Below are 25,727 nucleotides of genomic sequence, written 5' to 3'. Positions count from 1 at the left end.
AGTGCCATTTGCTCGCCTTCCCTAAATCCTACCACTTGCATCCTTTTAAGATGTAGGGCGTCTGCAGTCTTGCCCGTCGCCTTGGAAACCGGAAAGCCGGAAGCCCCGCCCTTTCCTGAGTGCCCAATGAGCGGAGAACAAATCAGCCGCCCCCCAGGCAGCGCGTGCGCGGCGTTGCAAAGCAGGCTCGAGGCGCTGACGGCCCCCTCGGGCGCTCCTGATTGGACGCGGCGTGCTGCGTGTCAGTGGGCGGTCTGGCTTCCTGCGCTCTTCCTGCGCGGAGCCGGTGGCTCGGCTTTGTTTGGGCTGAGGGGCCTCGAGGCGGCGGCGGCGGGAGTAGCGACGATGTGTGAGCCCAGCAAGCAGGACATTCAGGCCGTCTTCAAGAGGCTCCGCGCCGTCCCGACCAACAAGGTGAGAGGAGAGAGCCCGGCCTTCTTTCCTTCCTTCCTTCTTTGACTGCTTCCTTCGCGCCTTCCCTCGCTTGGCCTGTGACACGTTGCACTCTCGCGAGGGGCGGGGCGGCCGAGATGTTTCCCTCAGGCCGTGGGAGCCACGTCGCCTGTGCCGGGCCCATTAGTCCAACCACTTTGATGGAGTTTAAGGGAAATAGACATTGATATTTGGGAGTTGTAGTTGCTGGGATTTATAGTTCACCTACAACCCAAGAGCATTCTGAACTCCACCAACGACTGAATTGAACCAAACATGGCATACAGGACTTCCATGACCAACAGAACACACTGGAAGGGTTTGGTGGGCATTGACCTTGAGTTTGGGAGTTGTAGTTCACCTACATCCAGAGAGCACTGTGGACTCAAACAATGATGGATCTGGACCAAACTTGACACAAAAATTCCATATTCCTAAATATGAACACAGATGGAGTTTGGAGGAAATAGACCTTGACATTTGGGATTTGTAGTTACTGGGATTTATAGTTCACTACAATTAAAGAGGACTCTGAAACCCACAAACGACAGAAATGGGGCAAACTTCCCACACAGAACCCCCATGACCAACTGAAAATACTTAAGGCCATCCAGTCCAACTCTCTTCACCAGGGCAAGAAAATGGAATCAGAGCCCTCCTGACAAAGAGCCATCCAGTCATAAATATAGATAGATAGATATGATTCTCTCTCCCACACACAGATATAGTATCATAGATTTGAAAGAGACCCTTAAAGAAGGACTATGATATGTTGTATATTCCAGATTAGGCAAACCAGACACTCTCCACATCAACACTGACAAAGAAACAACAAGAAATACTGTTTACTCACAAGCATAAAGGAATTACACATATTAGAAACGAACACTTTCTCATTACTTTATTTTCCAGATCACCAGACTGGGCCACAGCAACGTGTGGCAGGGGACAGCTAGTCTATATAAATAAAATTGTTCGTTTGTGGGGTTAACATAACTCAAAAACCACTGGGCAAATTGACATCAAATTTGGACACAAGACACCTATGCGGCCAATGAGTGACCATCCAAGGGACTTAAAAAGCAAAAAACAACTAATACAATACTATGCATGTGCAAAACCACATATATACACATATACACAAATATATACACACACAAAACACATATTCACAGTCTGGGCCACAGCAACGCGTGGGAGGGGATGGCTGGTTAATGATAATTTGATAACATGATTAAACATTATAGTAATAGTCTTAATTTATGATTACTAATGCTATTTTATTTATTTTTATGTGTTTGTATCCCGGTTTATCTCTCCATGCGGGGATTCAAACCAGCTCACAATTAAAAACATTACACCACAACTTCAAATGTGCAATAGTTATAATATTTTTAAAGTAAGGTCTGTTTGAACATAAGTATACAACGAAAGTTTATTTCAAAAAAGTAAATTTATTTTCAGAAAGTACATACTTCACTCTATTTTTCGTTGTCACGGCCATCTTTGAATTGTCGTACCCACTTACGCACTTTGCTTTCACTCATAACAGTATCACCGTACACTTCACAAATCTGTTGATGAATTTCTGCAGCAGGCAGGTTCCTTGCTGACAAAAACCGTATCACTGAGCGAACCTCACATGTGGCGGGTGAGTTGATAGTCTTAAACATTTTTAAAGCACAGAACAGAACCGTACAGGTTAGCTACAGAGAGGAAACTGAGCCCAGTTGTTCCCAAGGCATGCCGGTACACAACGCACATGCTCGTTGCGCTATGCGCGAACTACTAGTGTCTACAACAAAGCGGACCTTACTTAAAAAAACCCCTTGTATACACACAATGTTACGTAATAGTGTGTGTGTGTGTGTGTGTGTGTGTGTATATATATATATATATATATATATAAAATTTATATTGTATATATTATATGTATGATATTATAAATTATATTATGTTGGAAACCGCTTTGAGTCCCCCATTGAGGTGAGAAAAGTAAATAAATAAATAAAATTTATATATCTATATAAATAAAAATGTAATGTTCATTTGTGGGATTAATATTACTCAAAAACACCTGGACGAAATGACACCAAATTTGGACACAAGACGCCTATCAGGCCAACAAGCAACCATCACTCATAAAAAAAAACACACAGCATAAGCGACTTGAAAAGCTGAAAAACAAAAATTACATTACAATGCACGCACAAAACCACACATATATAAACACACAAAACACATATACACAGACTGGGCCACAGCAACACGTGGTAGGGGACGGCTAGTGTGTGTGTGATATAACACAATATCATATCCTAATAACATACTGGTGGTATTATTATTATTATTATTATTATTAACTTTATTTGTACCCCGCTAGCATCTCCCGCAGGACTCGTTGCGGCTTACACAGGCCAGAGCCTCAAGACACAATACAATAAAACACAACACAGTAATAAACAAGCAAATCATGTGTTGTGTATATGTGTTGTGGTGTAATATAGTACAATATAATATATATAATATTACTAATATTGCAATATAGTAAAATATAATCTATATAAATAAAATGTAATGTTAGTTTGTGGGATTAACATAACTCAAAAAACACTGGGCGAATTGTTACCAAATTTGGACACGACACCTATCAGGGCAATGAGTGACCATCACTCATAAAAACACTGAAAAATACAGTGGAAGGGACTTAAAAAGCAAAAAGATGCTACAGCGCACGCACAAAAACGACTCCCCTGGCAAACAAAATACACAATAGCTTATCCACACTTTCTTCCAGACTACAACTCCCAGAATGCCTTAGAGCAGGCCCTTTAGGAGAGGAAGATGATCCAAGTGCACTGTTTCCGAGCTGCAAGCTTTCTTCTCCTTGGATTTCTTTGAGAGCCTCCCAATCACTGCATATTTCCAGATTCCTATTCCTGGACTGCAACTCCCAGCAATCCTCCAGAGAGATAGATTAGATGGGGATAGGTAGGTAGATTGATCGATCAGGAGTACTGCTGGGAGTTGTAGTCCCAGAATAGGTAGAGAAGGAGGAAAGGAAAGAAAGGGTCCATTTCTAAAGGCTTGTACATTTCTCTTCCACAATACAGGCATCCCATACCCCAAATATAGGCAGTCCGCGAGTTACAAATGACTCTTACTTAAGAACAAGGGTGAGACACTAGGAAGTGAGAGAAATCTACCCCTCAGAAGGGAAATTCACTCCTGAAAGAGTTAAGATGGGGAAAAGGTGTCACCGCTGAAGCTTTATCCTCAATCCTTTTGGCCACAACAAATCCAGTTCAAAATCCAATTATCACAGAAACAGAAAGCGAGGTGTCATCTTCAGAACAGGGGCACCAACAGCAAAACAAATGCCACAGGGGTGTTTGGATATGCTATACAAGGATTGATGATTGTTTAATTAGAGCAACACTTGAAAAATGTCCATGTTCCAACTTATATACAAATTCAATTTAAGAACAAATCTACAAAACTTATCTTTTTTTTTTAACCTGGGGACTTCTTATAATTCCAAATCCAGAAAACTTCAGAGTCGTCCACATGAGAGGCTTTGCGCTCTGATGGCTCACTGCGGGTATTAATATTACCCCCGGTGGCGCAGGGGGTTAAAGCACTGAACTGCTGAGCTTGTTGACCAAAAGGTCGCAGGTTCGATTCCGGGGAGCAGCGTGAGCTTCCTCTGTCAGCCCCAGCTTCTGCCAACCTAGTAGTTCAAAAACATGCAAATGTGAGTTGATCAATAGGTACCACTCTGGCGGGAAGGTAAGGGCGCTGTATGCAGTCATGCCAGCCACATGACCATGGAGGTGTCTATGGACAACGCCGGTTCTTTGGCTTAGAAATTGCGATGAGCACCACACCCCAGACTCAGACATAATTGGACTTAATGTCAGGGGACAAACTTTACCTTTGTGTGTGTGTGTGTATAAGGTACAATAAGGTACATATGAAACACAAGATAGATTTATGTGTTTATATTGGGGTCTCATCTCCAAGTTATTTCTATTATATGTATGAAAGTATTCCTGCACCCATAAGAAATACAAAATACTTCTGGACCCAAGCATTTGGAATAAAACGCACTTGGTGGGTAGCATCTGATTGAGTAGAATGGTGCATTCTATTTAGGTGGGGATCTGTGAGTACAATCCATGAGTGCACTGTACATGTAAGACAAGTAAGGTAGAAAGACCAAAGAGGCATTCTTTTGGTCCTCCCCAGCCTTGTCGTCATAGGCCTGAATCCAGTTGTTAGCCTGAACTACAGGAGATCAGCCAAGTTGATGGGAAGCTGCTGCAAATCATCCTTAAGGGTGTAATTCAGTTTGGCACCACTTGAACCCTTGACTCAATGCTGTGGAATCATGGGAGTTTGATAAGGCACCAGGACTCTTTGGCAGAGAAGGCTCAAGACTTTATCAGACGACAACTACTATGATTACTTTGCATGGAACCTGGGTGCTTAAAGTGGGGGTCAAATTGCATTAATTTTGCAGTGTAGATAAACCTTTACTGAACATCAAACAAAAAGTGGGTGCTAGAAACAATATCATACGAAAGCTGACTGGCACAACCTGGGGATCACAACCAGATACAGTGAAGACATCTGCCCTTGCGCTGTGCTACTCTGCTGTTGAGTATGCATGCCCAGTGTGGAACACATCTCACCACACTAAAACAGTAGATGTGGCTCTTAATGAGACATGCCGCATTATCATGAGGTGTCTGCGCCCTACCCCACTGGAGAAATTACACTGCTTAGCTGATATTGCACCACCTGACATCTGCCGGGAAGTAGCAGCCAATAGTGAAAGGACCAAGGCAGAGACATCTCCAGCTCATCCCCTGTTTGGGTATCAGCCAGCATGTCAATGACTTAAATCTAGAAATAGTTTTCTAAGATCTACAGAGACACTCGCTGGAACACCTCAGCAAGCGAGAGTCCAAAAGTGGCAGGCTCAAACCCAGAACCTCAACCAATGGCTGATACCAGATGAGAGACTCCCCCCTGGGCACACAGAGGACTGAGCGACTTGGAGGGCGCTGAACAGACTGCGCTCTGGCACCACGAGATGCAGAACCAACCTTCTGAAATGGGGCTACAAAGTGGAATCCATGGCATGCGAGTATGGAGAAGAGCAAACCACTGTCCACCTGCTGCAATGCAACCTGAGCCCTGCCACATGCACAATGGAGGACCTTCTTGCGGCAACACCAGAAGCACTCCAAGTGGCCAGATACTGGTCAAAGGACATTTAATCAACTACCACACTCACAAATTTTGTATTTTGTCTGTTTGTTTGCTTTGTTCTGTTAGAAATGTAATATAATTTGACTGGTTGTCCTGACACGACAAATATAAATACATTCTGTAGATTTAATGGGTGTAAACTAGTTGAGGCTAACATAATGTGTAGTTGCTCGAGGAAGGGACTGAAATCCTCAGCACTTTAATGTAAGTGTTGACAAACAATTAAAAAAATATCTCCAGCTTTCTTACCCGTTCCCTGCAAACTAGTATATTGACTCCTGTTCCTGAACAGGGACAGAAGAAAGCACTGTCTGTTTTCTATTATATATTTCCATATGTTGGGTATTATGATTCATCCTTGCCTCTTGGTTCATTTGGTTTCTTCTTACATTCCCTTAGCATGATTTTCACATTTCCTGTTTTAAAACAAGCCGAATTTGGCAGCGATTCTAGATAAACAATAAGGTTGTTAGCTGGCCTTAGATATGTCTGTTGATCTCATTTCCCCATATGTTATTGGGCTAGTACTGACCTGTTTTATTGTGTTGTAGTATAGCACACATATGAAGGAGTTTCAGTACTCTAAAATCATTATAAAATACACAGCTTGTTATGTATATATCAACTGGCAGGGCAAATTATCTACACATTTCAAGATGAGAAGAAGCTTAAGCTCTTTTGACTCCAGCCTTGAGTTCTGTTCTACAGCTTTACACTATGCTGGTGGTTCTAGTTAACCTATTCGCTCAAATTGATTTATGGATTGACATATAAGGTGGAATATAAGTCAAATGAATAAAATGGATCAATGAATGAAAGGATTTGCTTTAGTGATAATCACTATTTCCAAAACTGATAACTAATAAACAATTAGAATAAACAAGGATGAAAAGACTTGTATGTTTCCATATGCTCTTTAATATGTTTTACAGTTACAATTGTTGATTCAATGTCTCTAGCATCAGAAGTACATAAAAAAGGAAGAGGGGGGACTAATGCTATTGAATAAATCTTAGGCAGGATACAACCCTATGACACGCCAGGATTGTTGTGTTCCTTCAAGTCATTTCTGACTTATGGTGAGTCTATTATGCAATTTTCTGGGCAAGATTCATTGAGAGGGTTTCCAGTGCAGAGTGGGGCTTGAACCCTGGTCTCCAGAATCCTAGTTGAAGATTCAAACCTACTTCACCATGCTGGCAGGATGCCAGATGAAAATACAGGGTTTTTAAAAATGGAACACATTATTACGTGGATTAATGGAATGGATAATTTTCTTTTAAAACCCAATAACACTGAGATGTTTGGAGCTGATTGTTAGTAAATCTTTATTTTGGCTTTCGTTTTTAAATGCTGGGAGGTTTTGGGGCCACAACTTCTTATATATATAAATGCATCAAATAAGTTTATTTACTAGGATAAGGACAGTGCAAAATAACTTCCCCCAAAAGCCAATGGCCAACGTAAACATTGATTGAATTGTGTGTATGATGCAGGATCTCAAGAACTGAGCTATTAAAAACGATATCAAAATTGTACAAAATAAGAAATTATATCAGATTTGTAAAATGCTTTGTACTGTATTGTCCTGCAAATATTATTAATATGCTGCTTAAACGAGTCTTCCCTGGCTACGAAGTGTGTTTATTCGAAACAAAAAGTTTTGAAATACAACAAAAACGTTGGGTAACCGATACGTTATTGTGGAGAAATGTTAGTAAATCTATTAAAATGATACATTCGGAGTCTTATTTTCTCCTCCTCTTGCTGGAATGTGTGGCCAAAGTTCCCTTTCCTTTATCAATGCTGGCAATGCACTTTTGAAGCATAACGTGGAATGTGGTCTTTGATTTCAGACTACACAAACTGATGAGTTGGCTTAGGAATTCTGGACACTGTTAGCTGATGTTTTCGTTTTGTTCTTGTTGAATTGTGACCTTTCTAAGTGGGTGGAGCACTAATGTGCTGGTTTCAAAGAGGCAAGCAGCTAGTTTTACAGTGTAAATTACAGTGCAATTGTTGTTTTTTAAAATATTTCTTTCCTCAGTACATTACGAATCAGTTTATGGTCAACTTTAGATCGGTTTGGTTATTTGGGGTGTTGATTCAGAAAATTGCATTGGATAGACCACAGCATCTCTAGTTTCTTGTTCAGAACATATGCCATCCAGTAGTCACCATCTGCTTGCCCACAGAAAACCAGATTTAATAAGCCTCGGCACTTTAAGAGGGTTTCGCGATATAAGTTCTTGTTGCAACGGTGTAGTAACGGTGAGGCAGCAGACCATATGTTAGTTCTTGCGGACCACTGGTGGTCTACGGACCACAGGTTGGAAACCACTGCTTTAAATGCTTGGCATTCTGGTTCCATGGAACTGAAAGGCTTTTGCTTCTTGGTAGGGGGTTGGACTGGATGGCCCATGAGGTCTCTTCCAACTCTATGATTCTATGAAAAGTCATGTTTATCATGGATCAGGTGCTTGTCCAAGCCATCTGCTTCCATGCTACCATAGCCACATGAGCTATGCTTGTCTTACTGGCTATTATGCCAGCATAATTCTCCAACAATATCCCAACTAGAGCAGTAGAGGGAATAGTTTTATATGTAACTAGCTGTCCCCTGCCACACATTGCTGTGGCCCAGTCTAGTGATGAGGAAGTAATGAGAAAGTGTTGGTTTCTAATATATGTAATTTCTTTATGCTTGTGGGTAAACCGTATTTCTTGCTGTTTCTTTGTCAGTGTTGATGTGGAAATTGTCTGGTTTGGAACATGCAACATATAATTGTCCTTCTTTAGGGGTCCCTTTCAAATCTATATCTCTGTGTGTATGAATCATATCTATCTATCTATCTATATCTATGGCTGGAGGGTGCTTTGTCAGGAGGGCTTTGATTATGCTTTCTAGCCCTGGTGAAGGGAGTTGGACTGGATGGCGTTAAGTATCTTCTGTTTGTCCTGGGGGTTCTGTTTGGGAAGTTTGCCCCAATTCTGTTGTTGGTGTGGTTCAGAATGCTCTTTGATTGTAGGTGAACTATAAATCCCAGTAGCTACAACTCCCAAATGTAAATGTTTATTTTCCCCAAACTCCATCTGTGTTCATATTTGGGCATATGGAATATTTGTGCCACGTTTGCTCCAGATCCATCATTGTTTGAATCCACAGTGCTTTCTGGATGTAGGTGAATTGCAACTCCCAAACTCAAAGTTAATGCCCACCAAACCCTTCTGGTATTTTCTGTTGGTCATAGGAGTCCTGTGTGCCACGTTTGGTTCAATTCCATCACTGATGGAGTTCAGAGTGCTCTTTGAGTGTATGTTAACTATAAATTCCAGTAACTACAACTCCCAAATGACAAAATTATTTTTTTTAGTGATAGTCACTCCTTGGGTTAGTAGGTGTCTTCTGGCCAAATTTGTTAATCCCATAAACGAACATTACATTTTTATTTATATAGATGGTACAAATTCAGTTTGTTAGACTTGACTTGAGTAATGGGATTCGTGTAAGTAATTTATCATTTAGGCATTGATTCAGTGAATCTATTCTAGTTGGATCTAGCAATGTGATTTAGACCAGGATATAATTTAGATATAGGTATAGGTATAATAAATATTCGCATTTATGAACACAAATATATAAATGCTGAATTTAATGGATTGTGTCCAGACTTAGTTCAGCTAACAGTTACATTGAAATAAATGAGGAAATCAATACATTAATGGAATTCCTATTTATTTTAGAACATGCAGGTAAACTTAATATGCGCCCAGCCCCATAAGAATGGGCTTATAATATTGTTATCAAAATAGTTGTGATATTAAGTAACAATTTGTGTCCTTACAAATTATGATTTTAATCAATTAAGAATGTGCATGCTGTATAAATGCTTAATGAGCTTTATTCTAACAATCAAGTTGTGGTTGTTTTCTAGGCGTGTTTTGACTGTGGAGCAAAAAATCCAAGCTGGGCAAGCATAACATATGGTGTCTTCCTGTGTATTGATTGCTCTGGGACCCATCGTTCTCTTGGAGTTCATTTGACTTTTATTAGGTGAGTAATTTGTTTTTTTTTGTGGATGCCTTCCTTTGTTAATGATTTGCTTTCAATTTTCCCCATTTTGCGATAAAGGTGGTTGTAAATAACTTGTACCTATCTCTTGTACCTATCTCGCCTGTTAGCTTTAAGAAAACTGCTTTGTTCTCATATAGTAAATAAGTAGAAACCTTTGTAATGGTTGTGTCATATTTCAGAATGTCTGGATTCAGGTTGAAGTTCAGATAACATTTAAGTTTGGTTTTAGTGGCCTCTGACCTCTGTGCTTTTCTTATTTTATTTTTTAAATGTTCAGTCTTAAGCATTGTGGAATAAGCATTGTGTCTGTGGCAGCTACTGCATTTGTCTAGGTTTTCCAGGGAGACCGAAGATTTCAGTTAGCCTTCAAATTAATTTTGGATATAAACAAAGTTGGGGTTCATTTCCATGTCCTTCTTTCAATTTAAAAATAAGCATTATGATCTTCAGGAAAGGCAAAATATGTACTTTTTCATACCTTTGGTAAGACAGCCTCCCCCCATGCCATTTCAGTGCCAAAAGTCTTGCATGGTAGTTTTGCACTTTTTTTGTCGTGCCAGAAGCGACCTGAGAAACTGCAAGCTGCTTCTGGTGTGAGAATTGGTCGTCTGCAAGAACGTTGCCCAGGGGATGCCAGGATGATTTGATGTTTTTATCATCCTTGTGGGAGGCTTCTCTCATGTCCCCGCATGAGGAGCTGGAGCTGATAGAGGGAGCTCATCTGCCTCTCCCCGGATTCGAACCTGTGACCTGTCGGTCTTCAGTCCTGCCGGCTCAGGGGTTTAACCCACTGCGCCACCGGGGGCACCAGTTTTGCACTGAAAAGAACTCAAATGACCATCTTCTGTTATTGTACGTAGACACAACTTTTCCAGCATTTGAATATATGTTGTGTAGATTTCACTTCCTATATCCAGTTACTTGTATATTTGGTTATCTTTTTATGTATTATGTATCCTAGAAGTTTGATATTGTTGTATTTTAAGTTTGTTAACCTGCTTAGTGTATTTTAAACTGTGGATCACACAAATAAGTTATCCTGCATTATAAATAAAATAAAACGGTTGCTTTTTAAAGCTTTATCCAAGTTTAACTGTGATTAGAATTTTGTGTTTATTTTTTGTTTCTTTAGGTCTACAGAATTAGATTCTAACTGGTCATGGTATCAACTGAGATGTATGCAAGTTGGAGGAAATGCAAATGCTGTAAGTTTATTATTCATTATATAATAATAGAGTTGGGTGCAGAGGCCCTGCTCTCGGTCCCACCTGCTTCACAAGTATGGCTGGTGGGGACGAGACACAAGACCTTCTCAGTGGCGGCCCCTCGGTTGTGGAACTCCCTCCCTAGCGACATCAGATCAGCCCCCTCCCTACTAGCCTTCTATTTAAGGGGTTATAAAAGAGGGATATAAATTGCATTGCTGATCTTAAAATGTTTGCATATATACAAACACATACCAGAAAAAGAATTGGAATGAAGCCTGAAAAAAGAAAGGGAAGAAGAGCAAGGAAAACAACCCGCTTATTAGGGTCCCCCACTTGAAGGCAGTGAGAATAATTTTGACATTGTATTAATCTGTTGAAAGCACACACTGACCTTTTTGGTAGAGAATAAGGTACAAATGCTCATGATTTCACTTACTGTGTTTGCATTCATATTAGAACAAGTTCATCCACAAATGTATTTTAGTCACTCATGCTACCTGTATTTTCTTCATAGTCTGCCTTTTTTCATCAACATGGTTGTACAACAAATGATACCAATGCCAAGTATAGTAGCCGTGCTGCTCAACTTTATAGGGAAAAGATTAAATCTCTAGCAACTCATGCAACACGCAAGTACGGTACTGAAGTAAGTAATCTTGATTTCTGTTTTATTCTGTTCCTAGACAAATGTCTTGCATTTGGTTAGTTTGCAACTGAAAAGTTTAATACATAATGCATTGATATGTATAGTACACTCTAGGTCAAATGTATCTAATAATACTAAGTCGATCTGAAAAGGTAAAAGATGTCATATTGCAAGGAATGTGTTGCACTTCCCATGTGTCAAATTACGCATTGTCAGCTCCAGAGGAAGGCAAGGGGAAACACTCTGAAAAAAATATGCCAAGAAAATATCTTGATAGGTTTGGCTTAGGGTTGACAAAAGAAATGATCTGTAGACACGCAGCAGTGACACACACTTTCTCAAAGTTATTTAGTTTTTTAAACTAAAGTTTTACTAAAGTTCATTACAGTACCTGGTACACTGCTATTGTTGGTGGTTGAATATGATAAGTAGAAATAACCCACACAATCAGAAGGGATTTAAGGGATTTAATAAGCAAATTACACATTATACACTCAGGAACCAGTACTGGAGAAGGTGATTTCTTTTAAATGGATAGATGCAACACTAAAGCCAGTAGTATCCCACCCTGTTAATGTAACAAATAACTTGTTTTATTGTACTAAATTGATGTATATTTTAATAAGTAGTTGTGTATTTTGAAATGTGGAAAGCTAAACATTCTGAAAGTGGGTATTTATGCTGTATCTTTTGCAAATGGTTATTTGTACCATACAACTTTGTGTTCTGTTGTATAACTTCTTAATGCAGGTTCAGTATCAGTTCTAATCCCCTCCTCCCATTTAGCCATTATCCATTTCCCTATTTTCTCTTTATTTCCCATTCATTCTTCTAACTTCGAGTTGCCGAGTTTGTATTCCAGTTTGTAAATACCTTGTAATATTGTGCTTGGTACTGATGGCAGGGAGGGCCTTGTTCATTCTGCCCTCTCACAATTAACAAAATACTGTTCTTACAATATGTGGAATCATCCTGAGAAATTGCAAAAAGTATACCACCATAACTGAACTTTTTAAGAGGATGAGGCTTGAGCAAGAAGGCTGTTGTCAGTTTTATTTAGTAAGTGAAACATGTAGGGAGAGCTTAATGTTCACTACAGAGAATTAGTCAAACGATTGTAAATTTGATGGCTAAGTGTGTTTCTCACCATAATATGAAGAGACTGGTTTGCAACCAAACATTGAAGTCAGAGAAGAATAGAGAAAGCTTCCTTATACTGAATCTTACCATAGGTTCCTTTAGACCCGTATTGTCAGCATTGGCAGAAGCTTTTCCAGACTTTCAGGGATTTCCCCCCCCCCCCCCCCCATCCCCACCAAGTATTCCTTATTCTTCCATCCAAGTACCAATCAGATTTAACCCTCTGTATGTTCAAAAATCAGATATCATTTAGTGTGCTTATATCACTTTGGGATTGGGACTGGTTGCAATAAAATGAGGTACTTGGGAATTCTATTTCTTGTGTCTAGTTTGTAGGTTGTGGAAGTTCACAAAACTGTTTTCCTTTCAGTGTCTCAGTTGTTTCTTTCGATTGAAATCTGTACTTAGCAAACATAGCAAGAGAATCCTAGAGTGTGTTGACATCACTTTATATTTGTAGCTCTCTGTTATTTTCCAGTTATTAAATTCTTGACTTCCTAAATCACCAGTAGATAGAATACATTAGACTGAGTTCTGTTTTTACATCTGCAATCATTGCAGAGTTGGTTGATAGTTATTGTTCCGTTGAAATGTATGAATACCAGTGCAGCTTTCTGAGAGCTTAGCAGCTGCAATGTTATGCTCCACAAACCAATAGAATTGAAATGTTTAATCTTAAATGCATCTGTTCTGTTTGCAATGATCTTTGAACTACGACATAATGACTTTCTTGTCTGAGAATTATCTAGACCTTTATTGGTAGAAGGATGTGTGCCGTTCTTAAGAAAAGTTCTGGATGTGCTGCTACTTGTGACTTTAAAATAAATGGAGGGAACACTCTGAAATGACATGCTGTGTTTGTTCTAGTTATGGATAGATGGCTGTGGAGCCCCTCCCCTGTCACCTCAGGAAAAAGAGGAAGACTTCTTTGCCTCACACGTTTCTCCTCGGGTATAGAGAAATTGAATTTTGCTTCTTACATCTTTATGCTTTTTCTCAAGTGGCAACATTTCAATGTTAGTTTTGATCTGTGTTCTCTGGGTCCAAGTTCTGTTTCATCACTGCATTTTGAGGGGTTTGAGCCTGTATAGTGTTGAACATTTTCTGTGGACACCACGTTGATGTGCTTACAAATTATTAATATCTAGGAACCTCACAATCCCTAATCTTCTCCTTGTCACTGGTGGTAGGAAGAGTATTGACCATTGAGTCATAACTGAATTGCATGCTTGCATTGACTATTGCTACCTTATTATTTACTCTAAATGTAGACGTGATCAGGTGTTAATTCTGAGTTATACTGATCTTTAAACCCTTCTAAATAGTTACTGTATTGTTGGGGTGGTAGCCTTTATATGTAAGCAAAATGTTTACAAATTAACAGTTAAACATTCAAGTACTGCAAATTATAGCATAACTTTTTGTATGCTTTTGTAGCTAATTTATCTTGATCTGTTTGTGTTATATGATTCCTCATTTTCCTTATGAAGAGAAATTTTGTGGGAATAAAATAAGTATGAACAACTTACATTACTGATCATATTGATCAAACAGTGTTATGAACAGCTAGTGCCTTTGCTAGTATAGATTTTAGTTGCTTAGGGCTTATTTTGAATAATAGTCCTAAGTACCATTTCCTTTTTTTGCAGATTATTGACACAGAATGGGAGGCAGCACATGAGGAGACAAATAGTCTCAACTGTGCAGAAAATTCAGAAAGCAAAGAAGGTATAGTTTGTCATCTTCAAATAAATTGAAGTTTGCTTTGCTCCCATTGGTCTTATGTTTTGAGTTTTCCTAATATCACTCAACATGTGACAGCACCAGATGCCACCTTGGTAGGAATGGATTGCTTCGTACTCCATTACACAATGCTTTCTTGTTGCTTTGTCTCTATAGCAGAATCTGAGCTTGTCAAAATGTGTTTTGAATGTGTGTTCTGCTAAAAACCTGGAAGTTGTAAGCATTTCAAATCTATGTGTAAACCTTTATTTCCAACTTCAGAATACTGTGTTGAATTTGTGTTTTAAAGGTGGCTATCTAGGAAAACAGAAAATCAAGAGACTTATGTGTTTATGTGTGTGTGAGAGAGAGAAAGCGGAGGTTTTCTGCATTGAAATTGAAAATGTTTCTAAAAAAACATTTTTTTGTCTTTAATTTTTTTAAATATATATATTTCCAGAACAACCTGAACATGGACCAAGTGTTGACTGCCTTAGTGTGTCACCACAAGCATCACTAGGTAATGAGTTAAAAATGACTATGGAAGTGTATTTTAATGTATTTAAAAGAATCCATGTATTTTATCTCTGTGTGTGATTGATAGATAGATAGATAGATTGATTGATTGATTGATTGATTGCCTTGACAGAAACAGTGCATATTTTCTTGAAATGTATCCCAGAAATATATCTCTGCCCATGGAATAATCAGTTTTACTAGTGACATAACTATGTTAATGTTTCTGGCAGTGTTTTGTATGTTACTGCTACAGCTGTCCACTGCAAGATCTATTTTCATACAGTTCAAGTTCACTTTATTACAGTCAATGACCATCTCAAGAGAAGAGGGTCAGAGTCCTGCACAAACACATCAGGTCTAAGGGTTGAGAGATTTTCATATAAATCCTTCCCAGAAATTAACAAATTGGTAATAACTGGGATGCTTTTTGAATTGTGTTTATAATTGACTCATGGTTCTTCCATAACTTCTGGTCATTTTAAAATTGTGTCTTACTGGCATTATGTAATGGAAGCTTAACGCTGGTTAAACTGCACCAGATGGATAGGAAGCAAAACAACCTCTGCTGGAGATGTGGCATGCACAAAGGGACATATTTTCCTTTATGGTGGGAATGCCTCAGTTGAAGAGCTTTAGAAACAATGTATTTATGGAAATAGGTAACATTATAGGACTAAATATCCCCCCGGATGCTAAGTTAGCGTTACTAATGGACGCCAGAAAGTTGAATTTAGAAATGGAAAAGAAAGAATTGGTGATTATTGTACTCACAGAGGCGAGACTTACAATTGTAAGGAATTAGAAAAAAGTAACCAATCTCACACTGGAAGCATGGTATGGGGCGGAATGGAATGTAGCCTTAAATGATAAACTATCAATGAAAATGAGTGTTCAGGGGGAAACTAATGGATCAGATTTTGATTTATACTGGTTGGCGACACGACGCGGTTTACATTTGGCAATCAGTGCCCCACAAGATAAAATCAGTCAAAAACAATTACATATAGTATAAACCGTATAAAAACAATAACAATAAACAATTAAAATCATAAATACAGTTCCCAGCATCTCATCATTAAAATCATTTTCCATCGCATTGTCCTGTCGTTCCATGAGTCTCAATTAATCAGTTATACTGCATCTAATATATATATTAGAGAGTGAAAAAGGAAAACAATACAACTTTGTTGGTCAGGAATTTGGATATGACATTTGTTTACTGGTTGATTCATAAATTTATGACAAAGGAAATAATACTTGTTCAGTCTTTGGTGCTGGGTTTATGTGTTTGTAATATGTTCATTGTTTCGTGTTCTGTTTACATTGTAAGTTGTTAATGTATATAAATAAAAATTTATATTTAAAAAATGGAAGCTTAATTTCTTGGTATGTTTTCAGCATTATTTATGTGTACTTCAGGCCCCTTCTACATTGTCATATAATCCAGATAGTCCAGATTATCTTCTTTGAACTGGATTATATGAGTCTACACTGCCATATAATCCAGTTCAAAGCAGGTCACCTGGCTTTTATATAGCAGTGTAGAAGGGGCCTAAGACCCATTTATACTGTCATATAAAATCCAGATTATCTTCTTTTAACTGGATTATATGGCAGTATAGACTCATATATTGCAGTGTAGATCCAGTCTTTGGCCTCTCTACACTGCCATATAATCCAGATAATCAAAGCTGATAATTTACATTATCTGATTTGAACTGGATTATCTGAGTTTCCACTGCTATATAATCCAGTTCAAAGCAGATAATCTGGATTTTATATGGCACTGTAGAAGGGGCCTTAGTCTCCAGGAAATCTTGAATTCATCCCCCATGATCACATCACTTTTGATGTGATGTAGACATTCTGGATCTCTCCCACGTCACACTTTAGGTAGGGAATCATAGATATGAATGCTCCTTTTGCAAAACATTCAGTTTTCTCCATCTGCATTCTGAAACAATAGAGTTCCTGCAGCCTGGTATAATAGGTACAAAAAGAAGTATAGATTGATTAGGTAGCTGCTATCTTGTAAAATTGTTTATTTAAATTAGTTAGTGATATATATATATCTTTTTATCTCTTATTTTAGCCAGCTTGGAGAATGTAAATACTTCAGGCACCGCACCTAGCAAAGGTGACTGTGAACATTTAAGTTACTCTGTTTTTGCTGTTTCAGTTTCCACATTTATTATATCTGTGGAATTGCATATTATAATTTTTTTTGTTTTGCAATATCTGCTTAAGCCAATGCATCTTTCACTAACAATCCGAATTGTTTAAATGCTCATGGGTGGCCTTTTCCAGTAGATTTTTGTTCATTCTGCTTCATCTGACATTGATTGTGAAAATATTATGTGGAAGGACAACCTGACTCATGTATGCTACCATGGGTCAACGGAGGAAAGGCAAGAAATTAATGTGATGAAATGCAAATTACAATCTATACAAAAAAATGGGAGATGCATATATAATTTTTAAAACATGCATTAGCCATAAATTAGTGCACAATTATGATCTAATAATTTAGTACATTTCTGATATTTTATGCAGATTAGAACATCCATCTTAACCTCCTAAACCTGTTCATATTTTTTATCCATATATCAATAACATTATGTTGCAAAATTTGGAAAAAATTCTGTTCCTGGTTTAAAGTATTATTTCCTATTTAATTGTGTGGCACTTACTTTGAAAGTACTGTATATACTTGAGTATAAGGCTAGTTTTCCAGCCCTTTTAAAAGCCCCCCTTGGCTTATACTCGGATGAGCCTCCTAGCCTTCTTTCAGTCCACACCTTCCTGCTGTTGGACCCTCACCTCTCCGCACAGCAATCCAGCTCTCTTCCTTGGCTCTTTTCTCATGCAGCGTGTATGCCTTCCTCTCCTCTCTCAGTGCTAGTCTTTTTCACTTTTCCTTATTTATATACACATAGCATTTCCCTCAAAACATATAGTTAAAATAAACTATGGTGATTATTGAAAGGGTAAGTTTTATTTATTTATTTACTTCATTTATATACCGCTTTTCTCAGCCATTAGGCGACTCAAAGCGGTTAACAACAGCAATTTCAATGCACACATTACAAAACATTGGAGCGTTTAAAAACAATAGCATAACAACAATTAAACATCAATATGACAAATCATTCACATCTCATCAAAAGTGTGCACATTTACATTGAATAAGGTTAGAATAATGATTTAGTCAGACTTGGACAGTTATCGGAAAATACAGTTTTACATAAATATTCAAAAACATTTAACCTACTGATGCCTCGATCAATGTAATTTTATTAGTATCTATTTCTATTTTGAAATTTACCAGTGGCTGCTGCATTTCCCACCCTCGGCTTATACTTGCGTCAATAAGTTTTCCCAGTTTTTTTGTGGTAAAATTAGGTGCCTCAGTTTATATTCAGGTCAACTTATACTCAAGTATATGTGGTAGTTGTTATACTTCAGAATTATTTGTTTTTTGGCTGCCACAAGCCATGTTGGCTTGGTTGTGTCGCAGCTATTGTGTCGCTGCTTTCAAGTTGGGGTTGATTCCAAGCATCCAAACCCCCTTTGCGGAAGCTGCGCCCTGTTTCCCAAGGAGAACAATCAACAGAAAACAGACTGTCTTCCGAATAAAGAAATGTTTATATATAATAGTCACAGAAATAGTTTCAATCCTCAATCCTCCAGCAAACCTTTCTTGAGCTCCTTCAGCAATCTCTTGCTCTACTCAATACTCATTCTCTACAATCTCAACATTCTCTTCTCTACAACACACAGTGCTTAGTCCCAATTTGTAGTATCTAATCTATCACAGGTGTCTTAACAGTTGCTCTCCATGCAATGCTTGGACATGGTCCTTACAAATACTTACTTACTTTTTCACTTAAGAAATGACTCAATTGATATAAAACTCTGACAGGTTGAGACTCGATGAGATATTCATTGAAAACCTATACCAAAATGTGCTGGAAGATGTCTTGAAAGAAAGGTTTTTGCTGTTTATTTTTTTCCATGTTTTTTTATGATAGAACCAATTAGGAAATGATATTTATAACCCAGGAACAAACTTGTGCTACATTGTGTAATATATATATGTCACATACTAGGCAGTGTATCCAAATTGTTGTAACTGCCGTCTCTTCTCTACCTATCTGGATATTCTATGCAGGCATTGTTTACTAATAAAGATATTGTGCCGCTAATTCTTAATTGTGAAAATTCATATTACATCATACTTCTCAATTTTCTTAATCAGATTGCTTTATTTCACTTAAAAGGGAAATTTGATGGAATTGCTTTTGCAGGGGCTGCTATAAATAGTAGATTAGTTGTTGTACAATAAGTGTTGTGATTCAATTTGCTTTGATTTTTGCAGATGCTAGCTCTATGTTGAAGAAGAAGTCAAATCAAGTGAAAAAGGGGGTAAGTGCTTGAAAAATCTTCTCTGGATAGCAAAGAAAGCTAGATTAACACTTCCCTGTATCCCAGAATTGGATGCCAAATTATCTGCTTTGAACTGGATTATACAATCTTACATTGCCAGGTAATCTGGAATAAAAAAATTAATTCAGATCCTGGGATATAGGACAGTTTAGATCCAGCCGGAGTAGGTGTCCACACTCTTAAGGTTATTTCCCACAACACCAACTAACTAGGCATGAGTCCTTTTTCTGTTATGAACTCCGTTCTCTTTTTCCATTAGTTTTTTCCATTTCTTACTTGCTTTCCAGATAGATGTATTGCCTTTTTTAGTTTACTTGCACACATTAAATTTAGAGAAATAGAAAAAAAAAGTGATTCTAACTCTCTGGCTGCTGCCTAGCTGATCATGATTTACTATTTATTGTTTCATTGTATCACTGTTTGACATTACAAAGTTTTAATTTATTTATTTCATATCAAAAGCATTGCATAAATTAGTATAAAACTGATAAAAAATAGAAGGAGTGCAGGTGGCTAAATATGTTTTGACCAAAAATGGGCAATAACAATGGCATTGTCTGTAGCCTCCAACAATTCCTCCTCTGTACATGAGGCAGGGCACAATGGACAAGCATACAGATGCAGAGTTGTCTGTTGTGCTCCACAGTTACACAAGGTATGGGATTCTTTTAGGTAGTGCCATTTCGCCAGGTTGTCTTTTTGATCTACCCACTCCCCTTCTGAGTCTATTAAGGGACTTCCAGGTTGCCCATTTTTGGTTTGCTCCTGGAGGAAGATCCTCACGGGGGGCCATCCAGTTGAGATTTCCGATTTAACTGCCCAGAGGGATACCCTTGTTGTTGCTGGAGGAACACCAAGAGGAGTGGTAGTTCTCATAAAGCTTTCCCTTGATTTGAGTCTACTGGGAGGAGGCTGGTAGCCATGCAGTGGGTGGCTGTTCAACTTTACAAAGTGTAAGGCACATACATTTTTTCTTGTTAAAGATTGGAGCAAAGAAAGCTGGTTTGGGAGCCCAGAAAATGAGCAGTAAGAGTTTTAATGAGATTGAAAAACAAGCACAAGCTGTCGATAAAATGAAGGAAAATCTACATGCGAACAAAAGAGCTGAGAAAGAAGAACCTCTGTAAGTCTGCAAAGATGACTATAATGTTTTATTAGCAATAGATTCATAGAATGCTTGAAGTTGAAATAGCTGAACAGGCTTGATTTAACTGACATGTTTTACTCTTTTAGTAAACATAAGTGATGAAGTTGAATACTGTGTTAGTATCAAATTGCAAAAAAGATATTGGTTGAACAAAGATAATTATTTTGATATCTTAGAACAGGGCTTCTTAAACATTTTCCACTTGTAACCTCTTTATGACTAAGAAATGTTCATGCGATCCCAGGTATTTAGGTATATAAAATAGATATATACTGATCATAGAACTGCATTTGCAAAGGCATGCTAAACAGGATGATTGTCCTTTTTATGAAGCATTTTCTGCAGAGTCTACTGTAAACACTGCATGTAGTTTCTAACAAATACGTGTAATACCTATAGCAGATTCCAGGTTCAGAAAGCTTTTATTGTTGCAGTTTTTTTCGTGATCCCAGCATTGAGCTAAGAGAATCTCATTTGGTGTTGAGACCCACAGTTTAGGAAGCAATGCCTTAGGAAATGGACATTATTTGAGACAAGAAGTGTTTTGAAATTTGGATTTCTACCAATTTTGGCACATCTGCGTTCATGTATTAGTACATAATGAGATATCTTGAAATGGCACCCAAGTTCTAAACATGACATGCAATATTACATTCACTTTATAAACATAAAGTTAGGCAGTGGTGGCTAAGAAATAACCATAATAGTTGTTGAAGGTAATTTTATACCTTTTTTTGTTGCTTGAAACAAAGTTTGTGTACATGGGGGTCATTATCTCAGTCACTTATGTGGACAGTTTCTGTTTTTAGAGAAGTTCAGATTTCTCAATAAAGAATGATCAATCTATATTGCAAAATGTAGCAGGATGAAGCCTGAACAGAAGCTACTTATCTTGAAGAATACATAATGGTTGATGTATCTAATTTGAAGGGCTTAGAATTGCGATGACATTTAAAGCCCTAAATAATTTGAGCCCCCCAATACCTTTCTCTGTATGATCCAGTTTGAGAATTGAGGCTCATTTTGTGTGTTTTACCAGTGAGGCCAATGCATTATGTTAGGACATGGGCTTTCTCAGCTATGGCATGCCAATTGTAGAATGTCCTCCCCTTGAAGGACCAATTGGCTCCAACACTTTTTTTTTTGGTCATGTCAGGAGCGATTTGAGAAACTGCAAGTCGCTTCTGTTGTGAGAGAATTGGCCGTCTGCAAGGACGTTGCCCAGGGGACGCCTAGATGTTTTGATGTTTTAGTATCCTTGTGGGTGGCTTCTTTCATGTCCCCGCACGAGGAGCTGGAGCTGACAGAAGGAGCTCATTCACGCTCTCCCCGGATTCGAACCTGCGACCTGTCGGACTTCAGTCCTGCTGACACAAGGGTTTAACCCACTGCGCCACCGGGGGCTCCGGCTCCAACACTGATTTAATTTAATGAAAATCTGGTTGTTCATCAAAACCTTTGCACTCACGTCAAATAGTGATGTACATAGGTTTTTTAAAAGTTACCTAATTTTTTTTTAGGTAGTTAAGTTTAATATGTTTTACTCTATCTGAATTATTTTTAGTGTTTTAAAGTGTTTTAAAGTTTTTTTTTCCTTTTTAACTTTGCTTGAAGGTTGTCCCAGGATCTTTTTGATAGGGGTAGTGTAGAATATTTTAAGTGATTGATTAATTTGTTTATTATCATTTCAGACTATCTTATCTCAATTTAATTTATCCCAAGGCATAGTTTAGGACAAAGCAGTCCTTCAGATATATTGGTCACAAACTTTCAAGGCAAACACCAGCACTGTTAATTAGTATCAGAGATAGATGGGAAACTATAAAGCAATTTCAGTAGGAAGTCTGTATACTGCTGGAAAGTGTTTCCAGCTGACAGTTTGAATTCTGGACTAAGCAATGTTTTGAACACTTTGAAAAGCAGTCCCACATAAAGTGCAGTATAGCAGGGAAGCACTGCCCATCTCTTAGTAAAGAGAGTCATCAGATGAGAAGCAATTAATTATGTTTGTTTGGAATGTACAGTATGCAGTTTCGGATGAAATGCAGATAGCTTTACTTCCAAAATGTTGACTAGCTATTTTGCTCTCTGGTAACAACAAAGAGCATGTTACTTACCAACCCCCTACCAACCCCAGAGATCCCTCCGTTCTGAGGACCAAGTTCTATTGGAAATTCCCAGTGTCAAGACCTTGCGTCTAACAGCAACCAGACGCAAAGCCTTTACAGCAGTAGCACCATTGCTCTGGAATACTCTGCCACCTGAAGTCCGTGCCTTGTGGGACTTACCAGCTTTCCGCAGGGCATGTAAGACATACCTGTTTTGATTGTTGATATTGCTGTTTTTAAATTGTTTTAAATTGTTTTTAAATTGTGTTAGATTTTAGTCATTCTTGTAAGCCGCTCTGAGCCCCAGGGGAGTGGCGGCATATAAGTTCGAATAATAAATAAATAAATTTTGACCTCTTATACTTACAACTTTGACCCCTTCTTTGAACTGCATTATATGGCAGTATAGACTCATATAATCCATTTCAAAGCAGGTAATCTGGTATCAGATACTGGATTATATGGCAGTGTGAATCCTGTTTTAGATGCAGTTTCATTAAGGCAAAAGGCATGCAGTGCAATTGCATGAACTTAACAAAATGATGTCCATTAAAGTGTGAATAATCTGAATAGTTTGACGTGCTGGACTAAATGGCTCTTTCTAACTTCCTCACTTAAGTGGAGTCACAAATAATTATTCTATTTCTTTGTAATACATGAAAAGCCCTGCCCATAGACCTGTTAGAAACCTTTCTTGAAATATCATTTTTCTTCTTCTTAAATCTTTGAGGTTATCCCTTAGAAGTAAGAAGAGAACTGGTATGAAGGTAGTACTAATTCATGGCTAGTTGCTGACCATTTGATTCTCCTCATTCTTATTCTCAATCTTATTGCTTAGGAATTCCCTGAGTCATTTATGCTGTTTCTTCAGTTATTTAAGCTGAAGGCTTAGCATAACATGTTGCATTGGTGTGTCACTTTGCTTTGCCAAAACTTAACTGCAAATGCATACTTGTTAAATGAAAATGATCCACTCATTTAAAAAAAAACTATAACCACTAGATGGTAGCATAAACACATTTTGGAAGGGTTTCAAAGTTTTGTCATGGCTTTCTGAAAAAATGTTTTATTGCATTCATGTTACATTCTTGAATGGGGATGGCAAAATGCAGTAAACACATTTGAAGTATAGGTCTCAGCATTGTCTAGCCAGATGGGGTTTGAAGGGAGTTGCAGTCTCATGTCATCTCAATATTTGAGAAAGGGTGGGACATAAGTACAGGCAGTCCCCAAGTTACAAACATCTCACTTAAATATGACTCCTACTTACAAACTGGGGTGAGAAACAGGAAGTAAAAGGAAATCTATCACTAGGGAGGGAAATCCACTCTTGAAAGAGTTATCATGGGGAAAAGATTTCTCCGCTGAAGCTCTGTCCCAATTATTGCTTCTGTGACAATCTGTCATATAAGGACAGAAAGTGAAGGGGAAGCTTTTGAACAGGAGTGCGGACAGCAAAAGAAACATTACAGGGGCATTAACCCTTCTCTTTGCTATCCAGAACTAAGAGACAAATGGGCTGGAGTTATCATTTTAATTTCAATTTACATACAAATTCAACATAAGGATAAGCCTACAGAACTTATCTTGTTTGTAACCTAGGGACTGCAGGATTTATTTATTTACAGCATTTCTATCCCGTCCTTCTCAACTCCCGGGGGGGGGGGGGGGGGACGACGACTCAGGACAGCTCACACTTGGCAACAATTCAATGCCATATATACAGCAAACAACAATATAACCACAATTTAAAACAATAGATAAAACATTAAGTTAAAAGAGCTAAAAACATTTTGTTTAAACCATAAATCCATAAAGCCATTCCAGTTCAATTCCGTAATTTTACAAGACCATAAAGCCATTCTAGTTCAATTCCATAACCAATGTGGTGCTACGTCTGTTGGCCAAAGGCTTGGTCCAAAAACCTGAAAGACAGGAGGGAAGAGGCCGACCTGATCTCGCTGGGGAGCGAGTTCCACAGGCAGCGGGCCACCTCCAAGAAGGCCCTGTCTCTCGTCCCCACCAAACACATTTGCGAAGCTGGCGGAGCTGAGAGCAGGGCCTCCCCGGACTATCTTAGGTTGCGAGGTGGGATGTAGAGGGAGACACATTCGGACAAGTAAGCTGGGCCGGAGCCGTGTAGGGCTTTATAGGTCAATACCAGCACTTTGAATTGTGCTCAGAAGTGGACTGGCAGCCAGTGGAGCTGACATAACGGGGGGTGGTATGCTTCCTGTATGTTGCTCCAGTTAGCAATCTGGCTGCCACCCATTGGACTAGTTGGAGTTTCTGAACAGTCTTCAAAGGCAACCCCACGTACAGTGTGTAGGGAGTGTGTAGAGGATGACCATACTGTCCCCTCCTTGTGATTTTCACTTGTATCTGAAGTGTGGAGGGTTGATGGCCTGTAAAAATGCTGGTGGGGGGGGGGGGGGGCGGAAGTCCTGTAGTGTAGAGGCTCTCCAATAATATTATGGATTGCAAGAACTCCAGGGTGAAGGAGGCTCACCTTTTCAGGCCATCATCTTTGTGTAAAGCACAATAGAATTGCGTAATGGTGAGCCAATACCAACACACGCTTCTCTTTGCACATTGGCTTATGTAAGACAGGATAGCATCTGAATATGTTTTTGTAATATCGTTGTGCCCAACATGTTTCCAACGTATGGTGACCCTAAAAACTTTATCTTGCCAAGATTTATTCAGAAAGGAATTGTCATTGCCTTCTTCTGAGGCTGAAAGAGTTTACTTGCTCAAGGTCACCTAGCCGGATTGCACGGGTGAATGATTTGTACCCTAGTCTCCAAAGCCGTAGTACTCCTATGTGCCAGTTAGTACAATACAGTAGAAACAATTTTGTTGATTTTATAAAAACTTAAAAGGCGTAGAGATGGAAAGAGTAATATGAAAGAACCCAATTAAACAGTTAAAATAGCTTCCACTGAATTCCAAATGCTGTACTTAACTAAAAGCCGTCATCAAGGAAAGTCTCTGCTAAATGTCAAAC

General features: G+C 38.6%; 1 protein-coding gene across 2 annotated transcripts in view; it reads left to right on the top strand.

Annotated features, from left to right (window-relative positions):
• The first annotated feature begins 232 nt into the window (after nucleotides 1–232).
• ARFGAP3 (ADP ribosylation factor GTPase activating protein 3) overlaps nucleotides 233–25,727 on the top strand; it is a 44,702-nt gene continuing 19,207 nt past the window's right edge. The window contains exons 1-10 of one of the 2 annotated variants that reach the window (XM_060778184.2): nucleotides 233–414; nucleotides 9,645–9,763; nucleotides 10,917–10,989; nucleotides 11,507–11,638; nucleotides 13,646–13,729; nucleotides 14,428–14,506; nucleotides 14,961–15,020; nucleotides 17,112–17,156; nucleotides 19,398–19,444; nucleotides 20,449–20,588. In XM_060778184.2, the coding sequence (XP_060634167.2) occupies nucleotides 346–414; nucleotides 9,645–9,763; nucleotides 10,917–10,989; nucleotides 11,507–11,638; nucleotides 13,646–13,729; nucleotides 14,428–14,506; nucleotides 14,961–15,020; nucleotides 17,112–17,156; nucleotides 19,398–19,444; nucleotides 20,449–20,588 (848 nt within the window). In that variant the 5' untranslated portion in view covers nucleotides 233–345. The remainder of the gene's footprint in view (nucleotides 415–9,644; nucleotides 9,764–10,916; nucleotides 10,990–11,506; nucleotides 11,639–13,645; nucleotides 13,730–14,427; nucleotides 14,507–14,960; nucleotides 15,021–17,111; nucleotides 17,157–19,397; nucleotides 19,445–20,448; nucleotides 20,589–25,727) is intronic. The other variant, XM_060778185.2, reaches the window with a different exon arrangement.

This window comes from Anolis sagrei, chromosome 5 (assembly GCF_037176765.1).
Source record: "Anolis sagrei isolate rAnoSag1 chromosome 5, rAnoSag1.mat, whole genome shotgun sequence".
NCBI lineage: Eukaryota > Metazoa > Chordata > Lepidosauria > Squamata > Dactyloidae > Anolis > Anolis sagrei.
The sequence above is the reverse complement of the archived record's forward strand: the minus strand, read 5'-3'. Positions and strand labels throughout refer to the sequence as shown.